The sequence below is a fragment of the Anabrus simplex genome, chromosome 1 (assembly GCF_040414725.1).
Source record: "Anabrus simplex isolate iqAnaSimp1 chromosome 1, ASM4041472v1, whole genome shotgun sequence".
Classification (NCBI taxonomy): domain Eukaryota; kingdom Metazoa; phylum Arthropoda; class Insecta; order Orthoptera; family Tettigoniidae; genus Anabrus; species Anabrus simplex.
In genome coordinates this window covers 663,526,049-663,549,352 of record NC_090265.1, presented here as the reverse complement: position 1 = coordinate 663,549,352, position 23,304 = coordinate 663,526,049, and the positions used below count along the sequence as shown (strand labels likewise).

The window sequence follows — 23,304 nt, the reverse complement described above, 5'->3', positions numbered from 1 at the left end:
CTTCCAAATGTTTAAGTGAGACTGGTTTGTGCACTGGGATATTACCAGTTTCACACTTCGGAGTGACACTCCCAGGAAGGGCTCTGGTCCTACGAAAGGACCTTTTGAGCCTTGTTTCGCTAGTTTGTCAGCTTCTTCATTTCCACTGATACCTGTGTGCCCAAGGACCCATAATAGGGTAACTGAGCTAAGTTCACACAGCTGATCTAACATCCTTTGGCATTCCCATACCATTTTTGATGTTGTTTTAACTGCACATAGTGCTTTTAACGCTGCCTGGCTATCGCTGCAAATGGTGATGCATCTTCTGTGTCCAGGCATGTTCCATATATATACAGCACAGGCCAGTATTGCACATACTTCGGCCTGGAAAACAGTAGCGTATTTACCCATAGGTAGGGAGAGCCTTGTCTTAGGCCCCCAGACCCCGGCACCTGTGCCCGTCACTGTCCGCAAGCCATCTATGTACCATGTACAGCCCCCAGACCTAAGACAGGCCCCAGCATCCGCGGCCCACTGCTGCCTTGTGGGTATCACCACTGTGAACTTATAATTCAAATTAAAACTAGGCTTCATCAGGTCCCCGATCATCATTGTCGTAGGGCAGGTCTGGTGAACCCTTGTAAGAATAGAGGCATGACCTCTATTCGGATTCTTGAAGGACCATCCTCCGAGTGACCAGAGGCAGTAGGAACTCATTCCCGCTATTTCCTTAACATATAAATGTAAAGGGGGAAGACCTAGGATGGCCTCCATTGCACATAATGGTGTGGTATCCAGTGCCCCTGTTATTCCTAGACACGCAAGTCTTTGGACACTGTTTAACTTGGTGGTCACAGTTTTACTCTCCGAACCTGGCCACCAGACTAAAGATGCGTAGGTGATTGTGGGCCGTACAATAGAGATATAGAGCCACTGGACCACCTTAGGTCCTAGGCCCCAAGTCTTTCCGACGGCCCTCCGACAGGCCCACATAATCTTGCGAGCCTTATCCACCTTAAGGTCTATATGTTTCTTCCAACTCAGTCTTGCTTCAAGGATTACCCTTAGGTACTTAACTGAGGTTGTCTTAACTAATTTTTTCCCAAATAGGAAAGGCTCTGACAGTCCGTCTAGCCTCCTCCTCTTGGTAAATACCACGAGCTCCGTCTTGTCGGGGTTAACCGATAAGTCCATGTCGTGGCACCATCTTTCCACCCTACGTAGGGAGCTCTGTACGAGCTCTGAAACCTTACTGGGGAAATTTCCCACCGCCATCAGGCTAATGTCATCTGCATAGCCTTGGGCGTAAATTCCTCCAACATTTAACCTGGTAAGTAGTTCATCCACTACCAAACACCATAATGTTGGTGATAATACTCCTCCCTGTGGACACCCCCTGCCTATATTAGCTCTCAACATTACTGCGTTGCTGCGACCAGAATCGGCTACACAGTAGCTCAGGTGAATTCTCTGTCGCCGTGTGGTAGTCGGCCGCGCTACTCAGCCGCCTTCCCCGGCCAAGTGACAGTTTTCATTAATGAGTTTTCAGGCAGACGAGTGTCTCTTGCTGCTCTTATTATTGTCAGAAAGAAAGAAGGAAAGCTTCGTAGGTTTCATTCTCAACCTATGTTGAAAGATCGTTTAGAAAAAGTACTTACCTATAAACTATCCAATGATTTATGTGATGATGGTACCAAGTATTTTTGTTACCGGCACTTCGTTTTTCTCTGTAGACTACTGAGAATATGGTACTGTAGAGTGATTACTGATTAGTACACACAGCCGCATTTTGAAAATTATAGGTTGATTCCATTCAATCCTGATTTTTCAAGTAAAATCAAGAACGCTTGCAACAAGGTGCCTTAAATATTGTTCCATCCACAAATTAATAAGAAAATGCCACCTGTCCTTGTATTGACAAAATCTCTATCTTCTTATTCTGCCGGACGTTTTCCCAATCAGTTAAAGTCGGTACCTTATGTGGATCTGACCCAATTTTATGGAGCGATGTATTCACTATTGCGTGTATCTGTGATGGTTGGTAGCGTGGTCTGTTGTGTGTACAGACGAACAAAAGCACCCAGTCCCCGAGGCAGTGGCATTAACCGTACAAGATTAAAAGCCCCGACCAAGCAAACGGCTATGCGGTTTGGTCCACGTAGCTATCATCTTGCGTTCGGGAGATAGTGAGTTCGAACTCCATTGTCGGCAGTCCTGAAGATGGGTTTCTGTGGTTTCCCACTTTGAAACCAGACAGATGCTGGGGCTGTACTTTAATTAGGGACAAGGTTGCTTCCTTCCTGCTTTTATCCCTTTCCTACACCCTCATCGCCATAAGATGTATCTGTTCGGTACTAACCAACCAACCAACCAACCCCATGGCAGTACAGCCCTTGAAGGCCCTTGGCCTACCAAGCGACCGCTGCTCAGCCTGAAGGCCTGCAGATTACAAAGTGTCGTGTGGTCAGCACGACAAATCGTCTCGGCCGTTATTCTTGGCTTTCTAGATCGTCTGTTCGGTACTACCTAAAGCAAATTGTAAAAAAAAAAAACCAACTCGTCCGGGAATAGAACCCAGGACCCTCTGGACCGAAGGACGCTGTGCTGAGCATACAGCCAAACAAGTCGGAGAGCAAAATCTTAATTATATTGAACATTTAATAAAAGTGATGTCGCTTATATTTGTAATACTTAAATTACAAAGCTCTTTTATTTCTTGAGATGTTCTTTCTTTAAAGTTGCAGAAAAACTGTCATTATTTCATAGTTATTCTCATATTATTCTCAACGTCATTACTATGGCGTACTCGTCACAGTTTAAGTTCCAGGTGAACGCTGCTCTATTTGTACAATTACTGAATATAATATATTTATTTAGTACAGTTTATAATATTCTGAAACAGAATATGTAACGGGAAGGAACTTGAAATGCACAATGGCACTCAATGATGTTCTGAATGGAACGCAAAGAGGACGAGTAGCTGGACTACACAGTTGCCTAGTGTGAAGACTCTAATGCAAAACAATGGTTCACCGGCTATCGCCAGCCTGGGTTGCGAAATCTGTCTTGGCGACCGGTAGCGGGAGTGAGCTACTGCAAGGTCGGTTGCTGGGATTCATTCTGTAGCTCGGCTAATGAGTAGCCCAGTGTGAAGGGCTCCATTTAAAACAACGTTCCACAAGCACGGGCGGCTGGTCGCCGATTCCAGTCGCCTAGCGTGAAGCAGCCCATAAACTCTCTAGAAGCCCAAGACGCCAGGGCTATCGAAATCGTCCAAGAGATGTTTTCAGCTGACGATGTGCAGGGTAAGTTGGCATACATTAAGGCAAATTTTAGCTCCCTGCCGTCAGCTATTACACGACTTTAGGAGAGAGGTGTGACAATCGAACAAGTGACAGCTTTGGTGGGAGCAATGCAGGAAGCTTTGGAAAATGTGCGTGGTGAAGTTGGGGAGTCAGTATCTTGGAAACTAAAATCTGTTCTTGATAAAAAAACAGGATGCAAGGTTTTGTGCTCAGTCGTCTAGGTACTTACTGGGGAAGATTTCAGTGTAGTGGATATTGAAGAAGAGCTGTCACCAAGTGATTTAGCGCACTTCAAGTACATACCCCTCGCATCTGTGGACGTCGAAAGGAGCTTTTCGATGTAGAAGAACGCTTTGGCCGACAATCGACGTTCTTTTACCTTCGAGAATCTACGGATGGTCACAGTTATCTACTGCAACACGGTCTGAAGTAAATATTAAAACCTACATAATATGGCATTGTATATAGCTTTACAGTTAAATCTGCAACCGACGGCGATTACAATTATCTTTATAGGAACGTTGTTTTCCTTTTCAGATCATTTCTCTTTACGGAGTACCTGGTGTCAGAAGATCTTAGTACCGGTACATTTTATTTCTAAGGAAAACTGAGATTCCAAAACAAAGAACTGACATATTGCTATGTAAAAATTAGAAAAAATATCAATTATCAATATTGTTCATATCTTTAGTTTCAAACAATAAATACTTGGGATTATTAGGTCATTTTTTGTTAATTTTTAGGACATTATTTGATAATTTTAAGGTCATTTTAAGGTCATTTTTTAGCATTTTTAGGTCAACAAAATCTGGGCCCTGCTCATCCCCATAAAATCCCATTGGCAAAGGAGTTCACCAAGGTGACACAATCTCTCCAAAGCTGTTTAACCTTGCCTTGGAAGATATATTCAAAACTCTTCATTGGGATAATAAAGGAATAAAAATCAATGGGTTATATTTGAGCCACTTGTGTTTTGCTGATGACATTGTGCTCATAAGTGAAAGACCTAGAAAACAAGATCCAAGAATTAAAAACTTCTTCTCCTAAGATTGGTTTGGAAATGAACATTGGTAAAACAAAACTACTAAGCCCAGACAGTCAACCACTTAAAATCGGAAACCAATATATAGAAGCTGTCGATGAGTACATCTATTTTGGACACAAGATAAAACTTGGAAAAGACAACCAACATGCAGAAATTCCTCACAGGATAGGTATGAGTTGAATAGCATTCCGAAAACTAAGATTCATCCTGATCAACAAAGGATGTTCCAATTAACCTGAAGACCAAGGTTTATAATACGTGTGTGCTGCCAATTACTACTTACGGTCTAGAAACGATGTCTCTGACTAAGCAAGTGGTCGCAAGCTTCAGCGAACACAACGAGCCATGGAGCGACAGATGCTAGGGATCAGCCTTAGGGATAAGAGGGATAAGATCCATTCAGAGGACATCAGGAGAAAAACAAATTTTAACACACATCCTGGAGAGAGTAGCAAGATTAAAATGGCAATGGGTAGGACACGTAGCTTGACAAGACTACAACAGGTGGACCTCTAGGATTATTCACTGGAGACCATGGGAACACAAGAGAAGCATTGGAAGACCCCAGAAGAGATGGCTCGAAGACATACAGCTGTTGGCTGGAACACGCTGGTTCCAAGTGGCTTAAGACTGAAGACGATGGAAGCATATGGAAGAGGCCTACATCCAGCAGTGGATTGAAATAGGCTAGAAAAGAAAAAGAAGAAATGAAGAAGTACTGGGTGGACTGCAAGGCTTGGACAGTTCTTACCAAGAAATCGAAAAACCAAAGGGTTGATTAAAGTGATCCAATGTGGTCTCAAAAGAAGAAGAAGAAGAAGAATAAGAAGAAGAATCCGATGGCCTCAGCTACTGTGTGCAAGCCTTTTAATTTGATGCCATCGGGCTGCATGCTAATCAATTTCAACATTCATTTTACTCTACGCTTACTAGGTGGCAGAGTAAACCAAATCTCTCTTGGGCGTCTATGCCCAAGTTTTAACAAATTTTATCAGATAAACACCAAATTTGTTACCAGAGATGTTTAACATGCTGACATCATACGATATAGAGTGTTGAATGGGCTTTATTCCACACTTCAAAAATTTGACTACCACTGCCGGCTTTGAACCCGCTAGCTTAGGATCCAGAGGCTGCAACTAATCCACAGTGGGAGGCTATACAGTGTTAAAGAAATAAGGAGAGAATGAGTAGTGTTGTGTAGGTCCTCTTTTTATTCTGGCATTCCACTTGGTTCTGTTTTTAAAAATCAATGTTCTTTAGTTTATACAAATAGAACTATGCACCAAAACAATAAAATTTAAGAAGAGGTGTGTCTTATCTCTTAATATTTAAGGCAATTACTATCAATTTATATTTTTGGAAATAAAGTCACATTGGAAACACATTTTCCATTTGTTCCCACTTGAAATTCCTATAACCTGCCTGCTCTTCCTGAATTTTGGCCTCCAGTGGTTCTTCAGGATTCAAGATAATTCTGGTAAAAACTTTACTCTGCACAGAAAAGAGTGTAATTACATGCCAGTTGCTGCCACATGTCAGAACCTCCTTCTTCAATAGTTTTATTAAAATGTCCTTCTTCCAATCCTCTGGAATTGGCTCTATGTTCCACACCATGCCAACAGTCTTCTTATAATCTGCCCCCAGAACCTCTGTCACAATGTTATCTATGCCAGGTACTTTGCCTGACTTGCAGCTCTTCAGTGCATTTATGATCTTGCTCTTCTTTGGCAGGTTGATATTTATTTGCAGTTCTGGAGACCTCTTGATAGTCAGCCTTATACTGATCCTTCTACACAACTATGTTTAGTAGGCCTATTTCACTGAAATGATCCTTCCATTTTTTCATTTGTTCTTCAGAATTCATCAGCAGCTTACCTTTCTTGGATTTTACTGGCTTACGTTGATTGAATTTCTTTCGAGACATTTGCTTTGTGATGTTGTAGAGCTGCTTTGGATGGCCCCTATGTGCTGCCTACTGTGCAGTCTCTGCTAGTCTATTTACCTGTTTCCTTCAATCTGCTCTTGCTGCTTTCTTTATTTCTTGATTCAGTTCACTGTGATATTACATCAAGTTGTTGTTGTTGTTGTTGTTCTTCTTTTTCATTTCATCTTTGCATTTATTTAACTAAGCTCTCATATCTCTTCTCCCAGGTATTGTCTGATATCAAGGGCTTTCTCTTGTTTTGCTAGTATCCCAGTATCTTCTCACTTGTATTCAGAAAGACAGAGTTTATTCTTTCCCATGTACCACTTACTCTCGTTACATTTGGGTTTTCTCTTGAGCTATCAAGCTCAAATGAACTGTACCTGTTCTTTGGTTTTTCAACTGTGAGAAGCAAAAGACAGTAACAATGAAAATGAACAGAACATTCACTCACTTTTTTATTTTGCTAGTTGTTTTACGTCGCACCGATACAGATGTCTTATGGGACAGGAAAGGGCTAGGAGTGGGAAGGAAGTGGCCGTGGCCCTAATTAAGGTACAGCCCCAGCATTTGCCTGGTGTGAAAATGGAAAACCACGGAAAACCATTTTCAGGGCTGCCGACAGTGGGGTTCAAACCTACTATCTCCCGAATACTGGATACTGGCCGCACTTAAGCGACTGCAGCTATCGAGCTCGGTGAACATTCACGCACTGTAACCTCACATTTGAAGGATGGAGAACTGAATGTGTGAAAATTTTAGCCTTAGAAGTGATGTCTCCAGTGATGGGAATATTAAACTGAAGCACAAAATAAGAGTGTCCAAAGATCCAACTTCTTCTACCAAGTCTGGGACAAGGCAGTTCCTTTAAAAGTAAAACAGACAAAGTCCAAATCATACTTTCTGCTTGACGTCATTGTGACAAGCCTTACAAGGACCACCTCCAGAAACACCATCCAGATTGGCTTCTGGATGAAGACCATGTCCTCACACCATCTGGTAAGTTTTTTTTTTTTGCTAGGGGCTTTACGTCGCACCGACACAGATAGGTCTTATGGCGACGATACTGGTAAGATTAAGAAGCTAACAGTCAACCTTCTGTATAAGTAAATTCTCGCTTCATGGGGCAAAATAATATCAGAATATTATCATTAGTAGGTTCAAAATTTGCTGTATGTCAAATGCTCTGGATGGTACTGAGGATGACGTAGTCTGGGAGGAGAGTGAAAAAAAACCCAGTGAGAGTGATGAAGTGAACAGTGAAGTTAGTGATAATGGTGATTAGTGTAATGAAACATGCTATCGGTATGTACAGTAATAATACCGATATACTCATTACTTCAAGAACGCTTTGCTTGTCAAGTGCTGTAGTCTATGATCATATACTATAATTAGTGAAGAATGTGTTGAATGGTAGTTCTGTAGCATTGTGCAAACCCCATAAAACAAAAATTGTTGGTTTGCCTCTCCGTAATCTCTTTTCTATCTTTTTGGTATTTTCCTTTTGACCCCTCAAATTTTGATGATGTGGCTTATTTTCGGACCAATATGCTACATCCTTTAACTTCCGTTTTAACTTCTGAAAATCACAATAAATCATACAATCCAAATCTATCTCTCCTTTTATGAACACTTACAGTAATGTGTACATCAAAATAAAGGCAAAAAAAGTAAAAGATTACATTAAGAGAGTGTGTGTCTTCTTTTTCTTAATTCTTCTTGCAGGGCTGAGTAGCTCAGGTTGTGGAGTGCAGGCCTCCTGAGCTCAAGTTGGTGGGTTTGATCTCAACTCAGTCTTGTGGTAATACGCCAGCCTCACGTTGGTAGATTTACCAGCAGATAAAAGAAATTCTGCAATACAAAATTCGGGCACTTTGATCTATGAAAACCGTAAAAGTAGTTAGTGGGACGTTAAATCAGCAACAATATTATTCTCAATTCCTCAGTGAGCTTGAAAACTGACCTAGTTTCTGTTCATGCAGTTTGGCTCATAAGTGTCTCTATAAGTTTCCTGGGTAAGCTTGAAGATAGAACTAGCTTTATTATTGTTTATAAGTTTCATATTCCGTATTGATTGGATTCAATGTAATAGACAAGAAAAATGTTCCACCGATCAATACATTTATTGTGAATGAATTATTGCACTAGTACCGGTTTCGGCCTATCTTGGCCATCATCAGCTAGCACACAAATTTACAGTCATTAGACAAACTTACAAAGATGTTACGTAAGAGCATCCGGATGTCTAATGAAAAATGGAAGTAAAATATATTGCAGTATGTTGCGTTAAAATATCTCTGATTAAAAGTGGTGATGGTTAGAATAAACTAAACCTATTGATTGAGCATGTGTTTATGTACTCATGTCCATGCTCAATCAATAGGTTTTAGTTTATTCTAACCACCACCACTTTTAATGAGATATATTTTAACGCAACATACTGCAATATATTTTACTTCCATTTTTCATTAGACATCCGGATGCTCTTACGTAACATCTTTGTAATTTTGTCTAATGACTGTAAATTTGTGTGCTAGCTGATGATGTCCAAGATAGGCCGAAACCGGTACTAGTGCAATAATTCATTCACAATAAATGTATTGATCGGTGGAACATTTTTCTTGTCTATTACATAGATAGAACTAGCTTGCAAGGTGAAAGTATGTTTAAAAGAAATAATAGTGTTATTGGTTTTACGTTCCACTAACTACTTTTTGATGATTTTCGGAGATGCTGCGGTACCAGAATTTTGTCCTGCAGGAGTTATTTTATATGCCACTAAATCTACTGACATAAGGCTGAAGTATTTGAACTTCTTTAAATACCATCAGACTGAGCCTGGATCAAACCTGCCAAGTAAAGAAAGAAGAAAACAATATTCAAGCAAAATAAAGGCAAGACATATATGTTAAGTAAATTCTTGAAAATCACTCAACAAAGACTTATTAAATAAATTACATTGTTCAAGATATATGTGACCCGTTGCACGGAAAGGGACCCAAAGTCGACAATAGAAACTTTTCAGCAGAGCTGAACAAAAGTGTCTGTGGTGTAAAAATTGCATTTCTATGTTTCGACTTTTTGTGCTACAAACCAAGTTATGCAGCAGTTGGGAGTCTTCACCACTCGATGTCATGAAAACTTTGTACAATTGGTGTCCGACTCGTTGGCTGAATGGTCAGTGTACTGGCTTTCGGTTCAGAGGGTCCCGGGTTCGATTCCCGGCCGGGTCGTGGATTTTAACCTTAATTGGTTAATTCCAATGGCTCGGGGACTGGGTGTGGCGTATTCAACATTAGAAATCATCCTAGGTAGGGCTCTCATCTTCACAGACGTGCAGGTCGCCTAATAGGTCTACTAGAAAAAGACCTACACCAGGTCTCTCCAGAGGCCATACACCATTATTATTATTATTATTATTATTTGTACAATTGGTAAAAAAATTACTGAAAGTTGTAATTGCATTTTTCTCAAAATACAGTTTTCTTACTAACAAGTCCATAATATCTTCTGAAGTATTGCACTTGGAAGCATGAACATTTTTTTTTTAAATGCACAGTATCTCATTTAGTATTAGTGCCCCTATAAGTTAGGGGCTGCCTGGCCAAGACGGTAAAGGCGTGCTTGGTTCGCTCAGAAGGACGTGGGTTCAAATCCCCGTCAGGAAGTCGTAAAATTTAAGAAACGTGATTTCCACTTCAGGAGGTGCATATGGGCCTGAGGTTCGCTCAGCCTACACCAAAAATGAGTACCAGGTTAATTCCTGGGGGCAAAGGCGGTCGGGTGTAGAGCTAACCACTCTACCCCATCACGTGCCGAGGTTAACAATGGTAGAAGCCTTTACCTTCCACTCCTCCAAGGGCCTTCATGGCCTGTACGGAGGTGACTTTGCTTTGCTTTTGCCCCTATGAGATTCCTGGATAAGCTTGGAGATATAACCAGCCTGCAAGCTGAAATTATGCTTTAAAATCTCCCTCCCTTACGGTTTATTGAAGAAAGAAAGAAGATAGTAAATAATAATACAGTTTTTAAAGTATATATCAAAATCAAGGCAGAAATGCATAAAATTAAAGTGAGAGAGTTCTTTATTTCCGTAATTCCTCAGTGAGCTTGAAAACTAACTTGATCATGAATATCGTGATTTATTTCATATAACAATATGAAGGACACTGCTAAGTTTTACATTTTATGAATAATTTACTGGACTAAGGGAACCTCCATTATTGCTGCTTACATTGAAATTAATTTGTTATGGTGATGGCAGCAATGATGAGCCATAACAAAAGAAAGACAATAGGGTGGTGATATTAGCTTTTTTCTGACAAACCTTATATTATTTCGAGTATACAAGGTGAACATTTCTAATTCTTGTCTTGAACCGTGCTGTACTGATGCAGTCTCACACTGTGTTTCAGTTTAGAAGGATATTTTGTGCTTCTCTGGTCAGCAACAATCCCACTCTGTTTGATGGTCATTATCTTCTTTTTGGCCTGAAAATAACAGTGTTTTGCCACCTCTCAGCTGATGCTCTCCAAATCCACTTAATTGTGTTTCCCTCAGTCCAAGAGCCATCATCTTATAGCAGTCCTTTTTCTTTGAAATCTGTTCTGCAACTTTTCTGCTTACCACATTGTATGTACATTCCAAAAACCAATTTATGTACGTGTTTTCATTCCAAAAGTTGTAGCTGACATATCCGTTAGGTTTACTTGTGTATGTGATTCTGTAAGGTTTCATTCTCAAGTATGTAAGCACTCAAAGCGCCCAATGGAGGGGCCACCTTCTATAGCATCTAACCGTGCTGATTTTCTGAAAGCGTGTCTTGATTTAGGCCTTGGAGAACTAACTCCATATACTACAAGGGAGCAGCTTCTACAGAGACCTGTTAGCTGCTGTTTCCAGGGTTCCTGTAAGACATTCATAGCTACTGTAGTGGTCCTGCGGCACACAAGTTCCACACTGTAATTAACTATTAGACACCCCCCCACCAATTTCTAAATGTGTTGATTGTCGCCCATGACATCAATGAGGGGTTGGACATATGGGGACACTAGAAATATAATTCAGTAAAATAATTTTTTAAAAACTATAATCTAGATATTTGGGAAAGCTTCACTGAGATGTATTGAAGCATAATTCAAAACACTTACCTGAATTAAACTTGTAACAGCTAATTCCACATCATCTTCAGACATACCCTCAGTATCTTGTACGATAACATCAATACCTTCCAGAGCCTGAAAGAAAAAAGTTGTTTCCAAAACCTTTCATACTGATAAATGTCCTAAAACTACTGCTTATGAAATTTTTGTGTGTGTGTGTGTCCACACTCATAGGGAAGTAATCTTGAGAGAACTATGAGAAAAGTATAGGATAATGAGAAACATGAGAACTAAATGCACGAAGTTTATGCAAGGCTGCATAGGTGCTCAGTTTTATGCACAGAAGCCTCGGTGGGTGCAAGTCAAATGCCATACGGACTGCTTACCTGTCACTAGTGAGACCACCGGGCGAGTTGGTCGAGCGGTTAGGGGCTCACAGCTGTGAGCTCGCATTCGGGAGATAGTGGATTCGAACTCCACTGTCGGCAGCCCTGATATGTGGTTTCCCATTTTCACACCAGGCAAATGCTGGGGCTGTACCTTAATTAATGCCACGGCCGCTTCCTTCCCATTTCTAGGTCTTTCCTCTCCCATCGTCCCCGTAAGACCTATCTGTGTCGGTGTGACATAAAACAAAATAAATAAAACTAATGAGACCTACAGTATTCTAACCTACTGTCTAACTGCCTGGCACCCTACTACTGCAGCTAACCTTCAAAAATTAGAAGGAATCCAATGTCGTGCTGAACAACTAATTAACAAGAACAGAAGCCTGCCTTCCCTCTCATTAATACCCTCCTTGTATAAACAAAGCGATGTCACCTTCTTACACAAGTTCCTCACGGGGGCCATTCATCTTTCACCATTACTTCGACTCTCGTTATCCTACAGTTCCATCCGCAGGGGCAAAGGGGTGTGACTTATAACCCCCTCCCCCATGCACGAACTGAGTCCTACAAACTAGATTTCTTTGTTCATTCAGCTTGGCTTTGTAATGACCTCCCTGCCAACATTAAATGTAAAAATGTAAATACAGTATAATTAAATGTTATGTTAGGAAGCACATGTGGTGAGAAAATGTATGTGAATATGGGGAAGAATGAACCAGGGAGTGAAAAGATGTGTAAATGAGAAGTATCTATACATTGTAATTTGTTACTTTACCTGCCAATATTGTATATGATTGTTTTAGTTCAGAATTTAGGTGATTAGTGCAAAGGTCAGGTGGCACTATGTGTAGGAGGTTTGTCCTTTTTCCCTGGCCTTCCATAGATACTGTAAAGGTTTATGGTAAATAAATAATTGAATGAATGAATGAATGAATGAATGAATGAATGAATGAATGAATGAATGAATGAATGAATGAATGAAGATATTTTCTGAAGATGCTGGGAAGCAAAAGCATGCTTGCCATAGGCTAAGAACAACTGGGAACAATGAAGAAAATTCCTATCTTTTAAGGCACCTTCACAACATTTAATGAGGATACCTCCCTCTGCAGTGTTTCACGATGTTTACTTTTCTGCGCAGAGGTACTTAGTCACTTAGTCATTATCAACACCTACTGTTAATGCTCACTCAGGAATTGAGTTCATGGTCATCAGTTAGCAGCAAGATGCCCAGTGCGCAGCTCACCCTCGGCAGTGAGACCATCGCTAAGGATGACTAGTACCTAGGATGTTACCTCAACCAGCATTAGGACTGCAGCAAGAAATATGGGTCTGAAGTGATGGGCAAGGAGCATCTTCATGCGTATGAGGAAACTGCTCAGCAACCGTAGCCTACAGGTGAACCTTAGGTTCCACTTGGTCCACACCTACGTCTTTCCAACATTACTGCATGCAATGGAAGGATGGATACATCTCTAGGGTCTCTGCCAGAGACTGGAGACATTAGAAATATGGACTTACAGACAGATGCTCTGCATTTTATGGATGGTCAGAATCTAGAATTCTGATGTATTGGATTGACTGGGAAAGAAGGCTGAAGTTATGTTGACTATCATAAAGTAGAAGCTGGAATATTTTGGCAGATAATGTGGAATGATAAGTACAGAATCCTACAACTTGTCATACAAGGAGGGATAGAAGGACATAGGACACCTGACAGATGACAAGCTTTGTGGCTGAAGAATCTCATGGACTAGTAGCCTACAGGTTGAGCACGATGTCCTGCCTTGCACTGCTGCATCCAAATTCAAGATCGCCAACCTTTTGCAAGAAGATGGGACATTAAAACGAAGAAGGAAATATGGTGTACTTTCAGCTGGATGTTTTCTATGAACAGAGCACATGTGCGGAGCATATGCACAGCATCATACTGCTACTCTCTTCCTGTCTCTCCCCGTTGTAGCATGGTACAAGTTGCCTGACACAGACAGTATTTAAAATTTTATCTCTCTGATAACTGAAAAAAGAAGCAATAGCTTGGAACCTTAACTTGTCCTGTGTACATTAATGAATACATCTAACAGCATTTAAGAGATCCTATTAGAAAACCTGAGAAGAATTATCTACTTAACAGAAACTACTGTAACTTTTGAGTGGACAAAACAAAAGATATGAAGAAAATGTAACAATAAAAGAAAATATAAGCCTGATACTATACAGTCATGAGGTAAGAAAATTCACCCTCCTTTATAGCTTATAGTATGATTTGGTTCCACATTATTCACGAGCATAAAATAATGACACACAATAATATTGTTTTGTTCATGTATTTCATTAAATTAATTAGGGCCTATATCTCGAAAAATATGTACTATTTCTTTACTACCCAGCCGAATAATATTTGTCAGCTGTGAACAAATATCTGCTTGCACACTGCTGCCCTAGTTCAATGACATCTTAAAAGGATATTTTCAGATATGCAATTTGTTTTACGTTGCACCGACACAAATAGGTCTTATGGCGACGAAGGGATAGGAAAGGCCTAGGAGTAGGAAGGAAGCGGCTGTGGCCTTAATTAAGGTACAGCCCCAGAATTTGCCTGGTGTGAAAATGGGAAATCGAGGAAAACCATCTTCAGGGTGCCGACAGTGGGGCTCGAACCAACTATCTCCCGGACGCAAGCTCATAGCTGTCCGCTTAACTGCACGGCCAAGTCGTCCGGTTTTTCAGATATGAACAAGGATATTTCACATAGTTCTTGCTCCATCTGATTCTATAGTAGTAAGATATCTTGAATTCCCGTTTGTTTACACTCTGAGAACAATGTCTAGTATTTTCAGAATACATCTCCTGAATTACAAGACAGAATCAAAATGTTTACATGCTCTTATCTCAAAACAGTCATTTTTTTAGACTTCTTAATATTGAACTAAGAGAGTGATTTATTTATTCAGCTTATGGCTAGTACATAACTCTACATACAAACATTAAAAAAATATAACAAACAATATAACACTTCAAACAATCAACCAATCTCAAAAACAGATCACAAACTCAAATCTAAACTGTCCAACCATTGTTACAACCCCGTCAGAAGCACACACAAACTCCTCATGCTGACCAGAATATGACCTCCTTGGACATTCAATGGCAATATGACGGATGGTCTGTTTCTTCTCACCACACTCGCACTCAGGGGAGGAGCGCATACCCCCTTATGCACAAATGAACCACATCGACCATGATTGGTACGGACTCTGTTGAGAAGAACCCAAGTTTTTCTGGAGAGATTAAAACCAGGTGGTGGATCCTGAAGACTAAAAGAGGGTCTGCCATTCATCTGGAGCTGTTTGGTCCATTCCAATTGCCATTCATCAGAACCATTAAAGTTCCTATTGATGAGTTCCCTTGCAGTCTGAATGGGCGGAGATCTTTATTTCAGATGTCCATACCGTACAACCATGTCTTCATGAATGGGAAGACTTGGGTTCATTGTTATCTTCCTGAATTTGCATATTAGGTTGTTTTGTATGTGTATTCTTGGAGGTGTTACGGGGCTCAAGACTGGCAACCAAAAAAGAGGAATGGATCTGACTGTGCTGCTGACAATGTGCATCGCCTGATTCAGAACAACATCAATATTCTTAACATAAGGGCTATTCAGCCAAACAGAAGAACAATACTCGGCTGTAGAGTATACCAGTCCCAATGCTGATGACCTAAGAATGGATGCTGAGGCTCCCATGTAGAACCTACAAGTTTCTGAATGATATTGTTCCTGATCTTCAGTTTAGCAGCGGTATTCATTAAATGTTTCCTGAAGGATAGTGTCTGATCAAGAGTTACTCCAAGGTACTTGGGGATAGGATTGTGTGGTAGAGGAGAGTTGTCGAGGGAAACATTCAAAGTAATGTTTGCCTGCCTGTTATTAAGGTAAAAGAGACAGGTTTCTGTTTTACTGGTGCTAGGTATCAAACACCACTTGTCAAAGTACTCACTTAAAACGTCAAGGTCTCTGTTTAGAATTCCTTATATCTTGTTCACATTGGATTGCTGGGTAACTATTACTAGGTCATCACCATAAGCAAATTGGCGTGATGTAGTGCCAGGATATCGGCAATGTACATATTAAACAGCAATGGAGAGCACAGATCCTTGAGGGAGACCATTATTGAGCTTTTTAAGTTTACTATGTTTATTATTCATAACTACCTGGAGCATTGTATCTGACAGCATGTTGTTTATGAGTTGTGACATTACTCTGCATCCAACAAGTTTAAAAAATGTATACACAACTCCCTCTCTCCAAACAGTATCATAAGTGGCCGTAATGTCTATGAACATTGCACCACTCTTCAGTTACTTTTCAAAACCTGCTCCAATGTGGGTTAACGCAAGAACTTGGTCTTAACAACTAAGGTTAGGTCTAAAACTGGCTTGTTCTGCTGGGAGTGATCATAAAATTAGCGGGCTTATTCTATTGTAGCCATTTCAGAAGGTTTACCTGGTTTCAGAATAGCCAGAATCTTAGTTCGTTTGAACTCTGGAGGAAGTTTGCCTGTAATCAGAATATTTGAGAAAAACCGTGACAACCATTTCCTTGTGTTCTTCCCACAATGCTTGAGGAATTCAGGGTGAATACCATCACAACCAGGTGATTTGCGGTTCTTTGTTATCTTCAGAGCAGACAGGAGCTCTTCTTCGGTGAAAGGGGCAGAAATATTTGATAAACCAATATTTTGTCTTTTCATGAAGGTTAGTTCTTTTCTTATTAAACAATTGAGTTCTTTCTTGGGTTTCCCTTTAGAGATTCCAGCAATCCGTTTGACAACTTGATCAGGTGATACAGCAGGTTTGGGCTGTGGAATGTGAGGTGATCTCCCCAACTTCTTTAAGAGGCTCCAAGCCTTCCTGCTAGAATGTTTGAAATCTATAGTCTCCATAGTTTCTGTCCACTTGTTCCATCTGGCTTCATCTACATTGTTCATGAGTTCATCAGCAACATTCGTTTCACATTCTTTTGAAAATCACTGTAGAGTTTTTCATTCCATCCGGGTATATACTCCTTTCTGACTCCTCTAGGAACGTGTCTTTTTACAGCGGCAAGTATTGCTTTAACAAATCTACAGTAATTGTTGACAACAGGAGGAATCCATCTTAAGCTGCTATCAAGATCAGCAGAGAAACTCTTCCAGTTAGCTTTGGCAAAATTCCACCGCGGAAGAGAAGATCTAATAATGGGGATCTGAGTGCCTATTTCTAAAAGAAGAGGACAGTGCTGACTGTGTGGGAAGTTTGTGAACATTCTACGAATAGCAGGTAAACTGTATCCCTGGTGATCTGTGGACACAAAACATAAGTCAGGATTGGTTTCTGTGTTCCACCTTGCTGATTTACAGGAGCCTTTTCCCTTAAGGTTGAAGATGAGCTGAATATTGGACAAGTCTGACCATTCAGTAAGTTTCTCTCCACAAAGGTCATTTGATCTGTATCCCCGTTTGGTGTGGTGGCTGTTAAAATTACCCACATAGACAGCAGGATGTACAAAGTTTGGAAGAGCATCATTAGGCCATGGGATGCCTGGAGGTTTATAAATGTTCACAACTGTTAAGCTGTTAACCTGAGTCACAATGTTAAAAATGTTGTTCTCATGGTGTGAAGAGATTAGATGAGCATCTGTGATGGAGTTGCAAACATAGGTCGCAGAACCGTACGATTAATGATAAGTAACTCCCAATAATCAGTAACCATGGATCGTTCCTCTTGAGTGCATTTGTGACTCATCACAGATATGACTTTCTTGAACACAGATCAAATCAATGTTATTTTCTAATGATAGTTTGGACAAACAGTCGTCCTTAGATTTACTCATGCCTCCTATGTTCATTTGAAGGACTCTTAATACAGGACCCAAGGGTTTGGTTGACTGGCTCTGAAAAGAGCTTCTGTGAGCTGTCATCCTGTTTGTGTACCATTGGTCAGGAGATCTCGAGAGAAAGTCTGACCGCCAAGTGCTGATGTTCAGTTCAGTAATGGAAATTTAATTCCAACTACCTTAGCAGGGGCACCACGGGCAGGAATCAGCTTCACTCCCTAAAATAGTGAAACACACATTAACACATTTGGAAACTTTAACATAATCACTGAGATAGTCAACTGCTTGCTGCCAATGATGAAGAAGGTGACAGACACCATCAGAAGCATCATTCATCACAAATCTTGCATCATACTGCATTGGTAAAATCTTCCAATACTGGAAAGGTTGACATACATCTTAATTCTTCCATGAGAAATCAGTGGAACTTTGAAGTTCACTCCCCTCCCCTAGCTCCTGGTCCTTTTTAGTATATGACTGCCGAGCAGCAAGCAGCATTTGTGCACCAATGACAAAAGGTGCTGGACAATGAGGGTGTACCCCTCCATACTGACCTGCAAAGCCTTCCAGCCATGCAACTCAAATCCAGGAGGACGGCACATGAAATGGCAGCTAGACTGAGGCCAAATTTCTATAGTGACACTGAAAGGAAATGACAGTGGTAGGACAATAGGAGGAGGAATAGCAAGCTGGTTACTAATCCCACGTAGAAGCTGTCTAGAATTGACCTCCCTGGAAGACGTAGTGTCAGCTTGACAGATTCAGGATGAGTCATGGTCCGAGTTGTGCCACTCTACACTGATGGGGGCTGCGGAGCAACTCCCTGTGCAACACTGGGGCCGAGCAGACCACAAGACACACTGTAAAGGACTGCCCAAAGAGAAAACTGCCAGGCCTACCCATCCTACTTGCAGGTGGTGACGATGTCCGCTCGTTGAACACCCATGACGTGACACTTTAGTGTTGTCTTTTGTTTAATTTGTTTATTGTTGTTTGATCCACAGTGATCAATAAACATCTTCCAAGTCTACAGAAATGTTGCTCAAGCAGTGGAGCTTTCAATTTGAGGATTAAATCATAAATCATAAGGTGGAAGATTTGGAGAGTATAGCGATAGTGCTGTCGAGCTCTTCACACCTCCAGCATTGTAATAGGTCCTAAACAGCTTTTGCCACACCCTATAGCATTATCACACAGGATAAGTGTATTGATTAACAATTCAGACCATATATCCCTATCCACATGTAACATGCACCATACTGAACCCATAATTCTACGGTGAGAAAAATTTTTATTTTTCCCAAATATTTATTTGGTATTCAGAAACTACTGTATGTTTGAGGGCAGCCATTTTGCGCTCCCAAGAGCCCGATGTTGCGTGGGAAGGTTCCCGCAAGGCGAGCTCGTGGATTGCCGGGACACCTCGGTGGAACTCGAGTGCCCGACAATTTTCTAAATTAATGAATTCTGCACAACGAGGGATTTTGACAAGATAGTAAAGGAAGAAATAAATAAGCAAAATTATTCATATACCCTCTGTGGAGGTAGTGACACCAGGGACAATTTAGATGCAGTTAAGCCCAAGTGTGTGTTAGCGTGAGAACAGCGAGCTAGTTACACGTGCCAAGGTCGTGGGCAGAAGAAAAACGCGCGAAACGCACGGGCAGAAACAATTTATTTCTCCTGTTGTGAGTGCAGAAAAATTATAAAATTAACATGGAACATAAGTGCAAGTCTGTCCGGAGTTCTGGGACAAATCTTATCAAAATTGGTCTATTAGAAGCAAATTTGGCAGATTTCACAACCGAGCCTCATAGAGGGGATAGCGTCCTTCCGGAAATTATAAAAGAAACCCCCCACCGTAGATTTTGCAGTGTCGATCTGGAACTTGAGGCCGCGGGAGCTCGTGCCCGTCGTCATTAGAATTTCGCGCCAGATTGACCGACAATAATCAAATACATGTTCGTGGCTAAAGTCCATATATTTAGTAAGAAGAAAAGTGAATTGGAGAAGCTGTGAACGTTTGCAGACGAACTGGGAAGGTGTAGGCTGTTGAAAAATACACAGCAGATTTTATTTTTATCATTTCCTGTACTCTTGTAAGTGAAGAAGGTCTGGGGGAAGCGATTCAAAATAGTTCGACTCCCTTATCGGCCGAACACCTGTTCTTGTTGAAACAACGGGGAGAGAAACCACTCTGGGAGACGCATCAGACAGTTATAGCCGACTGCAGAACGAGGGAAGTTCGTGGTGCAAGTTACAAAGAAAATGCATTATTTATGGTAATTTTAATCTCGTGTGTGTGTGAAGGGTAGTGTTTGGATGAGTGAAATTTTGAAAATGAAAATGTCATTTGTGAAAATGAGTGGCTAAGTACGAGGTTGCTGGGATGATGCAATCAGAATGCTGAGAATGTCACCATTGTGCAGGTCTGTCTATTTTATATTATGTTGTAGTTAGTTATTTAGTTACTGTCTGTCCTAAACAAAATTTCCAGATGATTGTCGGGTGATATTCGTAATTATCAGGCGAAAGGCGTTGTAAATTTTGGTCAGCGTGTGAAATTTTCAGTGTGTAAATTTCATGTCTAGAACGGTAAAATGCGACGCTTAAAATTTTGTGTCGAGATGAGATATCATTCAAAGTACGGATTTGTGAACGTTATAAGTGTAAATTTGTCGTGGCGAATATTGTAATCTCAGGTGTCAGTTGCATTCAGAAATGCTGGTTAATAATAATAATAATAATAATAATAATAATAATAATAATAATAATAATAATAATAATAATAATAATAATAATAATGTCTACCGCGGGATAAGGAAATTCTTCTATGTCAAATTTCATTTAACCAGTTATTTTTACAAGGATCGTAGGCATATTTAGATAATGTCAAGAAAATTTGTTAGAGTCACAGTCGTTAATGGGAAGAAAATTTTGAGACATCGTGTATACTTGAATTGCGAAAGGTCGATGTGTGCTCTTGGATTTTTGAGGTTCGAAAGTCGTAATTATAGTAAAGTCAGAGATGTGCTTAAAAATGGTTGTCGTTTTCACCAGGGGATCGAAGTATGAAAAGGGGTCTTGAAGGAAAAGGGATTGAAAGCGATGAATTTATATGTACGTGAAGATGAGAGAGAAGCGTTACCGCTGGAATCAAGCGATGAGAAAGAGTGTTGAGACATTTTTGGTAGAGGAAGTATTTAGGAACAGGCTGTGTGAGGCAGGCTGTATTGTTTTCCGCAATCAATCCGAATTTGAGATGACTATGATGTGAAGCATTGTAAATTTATAGAATGATTCCAAGTGAAAACGACTCTAGTAAAATGTAAAGGTCTGGGTAGTAAACATCCAGTGATTTTTGTTAAGATAAGGTACGGCCTCCAGGATTAAAGAGCACTTTGGACACACGGTTGGGTTATATTTAATTTTGTTCATTGGAGAGGTCATGGATAAGATGGTTGGAATTGATGATAGGCGATCTGAGAATTTCGAATGTGATGGTGATGATTATTATTTTGAAGGCATCCACTAAAAGGGAAACGTGTGTTGGGAATTTTCATTGGCAGCCCTGACACTTCAGTGCACAGGCTGAGATTGTGTTCGAGGTGGAGAATCGTTCGTCACGTCTATTTATTTTTGAGTTCACATATTATGATGAAGTGGACACTTGTTGTATTTTTTTCGAGAGGTAGGCACTTACCGTGTTTCGACTTGCATTCTTTTGATAAGAGACGTAGTTCCGTCGTGCGTATTTTTTGTCTGACCAGATTCAGTGTTACTGTTGGAGGTTTGTTGGAAATTGCGGTTCGCCTGATATGTTAAGGGAGACGTAGTACGACCCACTTTGACGCCCAACGATAGATTTAGGACGTCACGTGTTTATTCTTGGAGTCATTGAGGATGAGACGTCCTAGGTCACGCCCGACGATAGGACTTGGAAGGCATCATGTATATACTGATTAGGTTTAGGGTGTACAGATTTCAAGTGAGCCCGACGATAGGTCTGGGATGGTAGCTGTACACACTCAAGTCTCAGTTTAGATTTTTTTTTTGTTTCTTTTGTGAAGTGGCCTGGAGAAAGGTAGCAGTTACAGTATGATATGATTTATGGTAGAGGGTCTATGCGAAGCTCTCATTGAGATAACGGGACTGTTGTTGATAAACGAGGGCTGTCCAAGTGTGGGACACCGACCCGATCTAGATTAAATATTTTTACTGTGTTTCTTCGTGCGTGTTAAGCTGTATGACTGTGAGATGTTAATTTATTTTTACGAACTTCATTGTTTCTCGTTTTAACGTCCGTTTTCGTTTGATGGTGTGCATATTGACACTCAGCGTTTTAGAATGAGACTTGAGTTGCGAATGCGGTTTCGATTCGTCAGCCAGTATTTTATTTTATTTTCACCTTGTCGTATTTTCATTCGTAGTCATAGTTAGAATAAGTAAGTAATTACTTTACCAGTAGTGTGTTGGGACAGACAGTAAATAGAGAGATCTGTACTGGTAGCATTGTTTTTCAAGGGAAAGAATTCCTTAAATTTGTAGTAAATTTTAGCGTGGACTGGTAAATTTATTAAGCATAATAAACCCATTTCTAACCTGAAAATCGGTTCAATAATAATATTTTTCAAGTGACTTTTCACTTTTTGATTAACTTCAGTGTTTGGCATTTCTTCTAAATGCATGATTAGTAAGTGTTTCCTGCATTTCGCAGTTTTGTTCCTTTAGAACGACTTAACGTAAGATCCTCCCGGATCATGTGGTTGTTGGTTCCTTCCGAACAGTTGTTTGGGTGATGCACAGTTAGCATCGGGATTAACGTATCACTTAAGGGTGTCATGAATGACAAATACATGGTGGAATTTTAGGTCAATTGTGAATGATGCTGTTAACTTGTAGTGAACACCATGCTTTCCCATAATATTTCGCAACCTATCCAAAGCAACTGATAGTCAGTTTGGTTCGATTAAGGGTCCATTCGGCGGATGTTCCGTATCCGTGAAGGGTATTTGACTGGTGGATAACCTTAATTAAGAGAAAATCAGGCGTTCTAATTGTTGAAAGTCAGATTTTCCACGGATCGTGTGGATTAACTCTCAGTTCTTGTTTGGAATAATAGGTGCCCGGGTTTTCAGGTCTTCCTTTTTTCAGTTTTTCAGTTTCGCTGTCCACTAAAATATTAGCTTCTCCGAAGCAACTCTTCGACATTTGAAGAAACGAAGTGACGTTATGTAATGTGACTGTGTTTGGAACATTCAAAATCAATAATTTATAATTTTTTTATATTTTTGTGGCAAGAATGCATATTAAATTAATTATGTTATCGTGCTATTTCAGTTTAATAAAAGTTAGTAAGCACATTTTTGCTCCTCATTTCAAGTAGTTAGGCTCTCTTCTGAACCCCATCGTTTGGTTAAGATCGTGACCGAATTTATTCCCGCAACGACCCAAGATTTAAGAGTTCTAAATTGTTCTACTATAGCAGCCCCACGTTGGGCGCCACTTCTACTGAACCCTTGAACTTACCATTCCATCGTTGGTCGGCCACGGCTGCTATAGTAGAACAATTTAGAACTCTTAAATCTTGGGTCGTTGCGGGAATAAATTCGGTCACGATCTTAACCAAACGATGGGGTTCAGAAGAAAGCCTAACTACTTGAAATGAGGAGCAAAAAT

General features: G+C 40.4%; 1 protein-coding gene across 1 annotated transcript in view; it reads right to left on the bottom strand.

The window, feature by feature from the left end:
* The window catches only part of LOC136885577 (FIGNL1-interacting regulator of recombination and mitosis), a 127,075-nt gene that overhangs the window by 86,177 nt on the left and 17,594 nt on the right, over positions 1 to 23,304 (bottom strand). Inside the window, exon 3 of the mRNA XM_067158269.2 lies at positions 11,410 to 11,496. Within this exon, the coding sequence (XP_067014370.2) occupies positions 11,410 to 11,496 (87 nt within the window). The remainder of the gene's footprint in view (positions 1 to 11,409; positions 11,497 to 23,304) is intronic.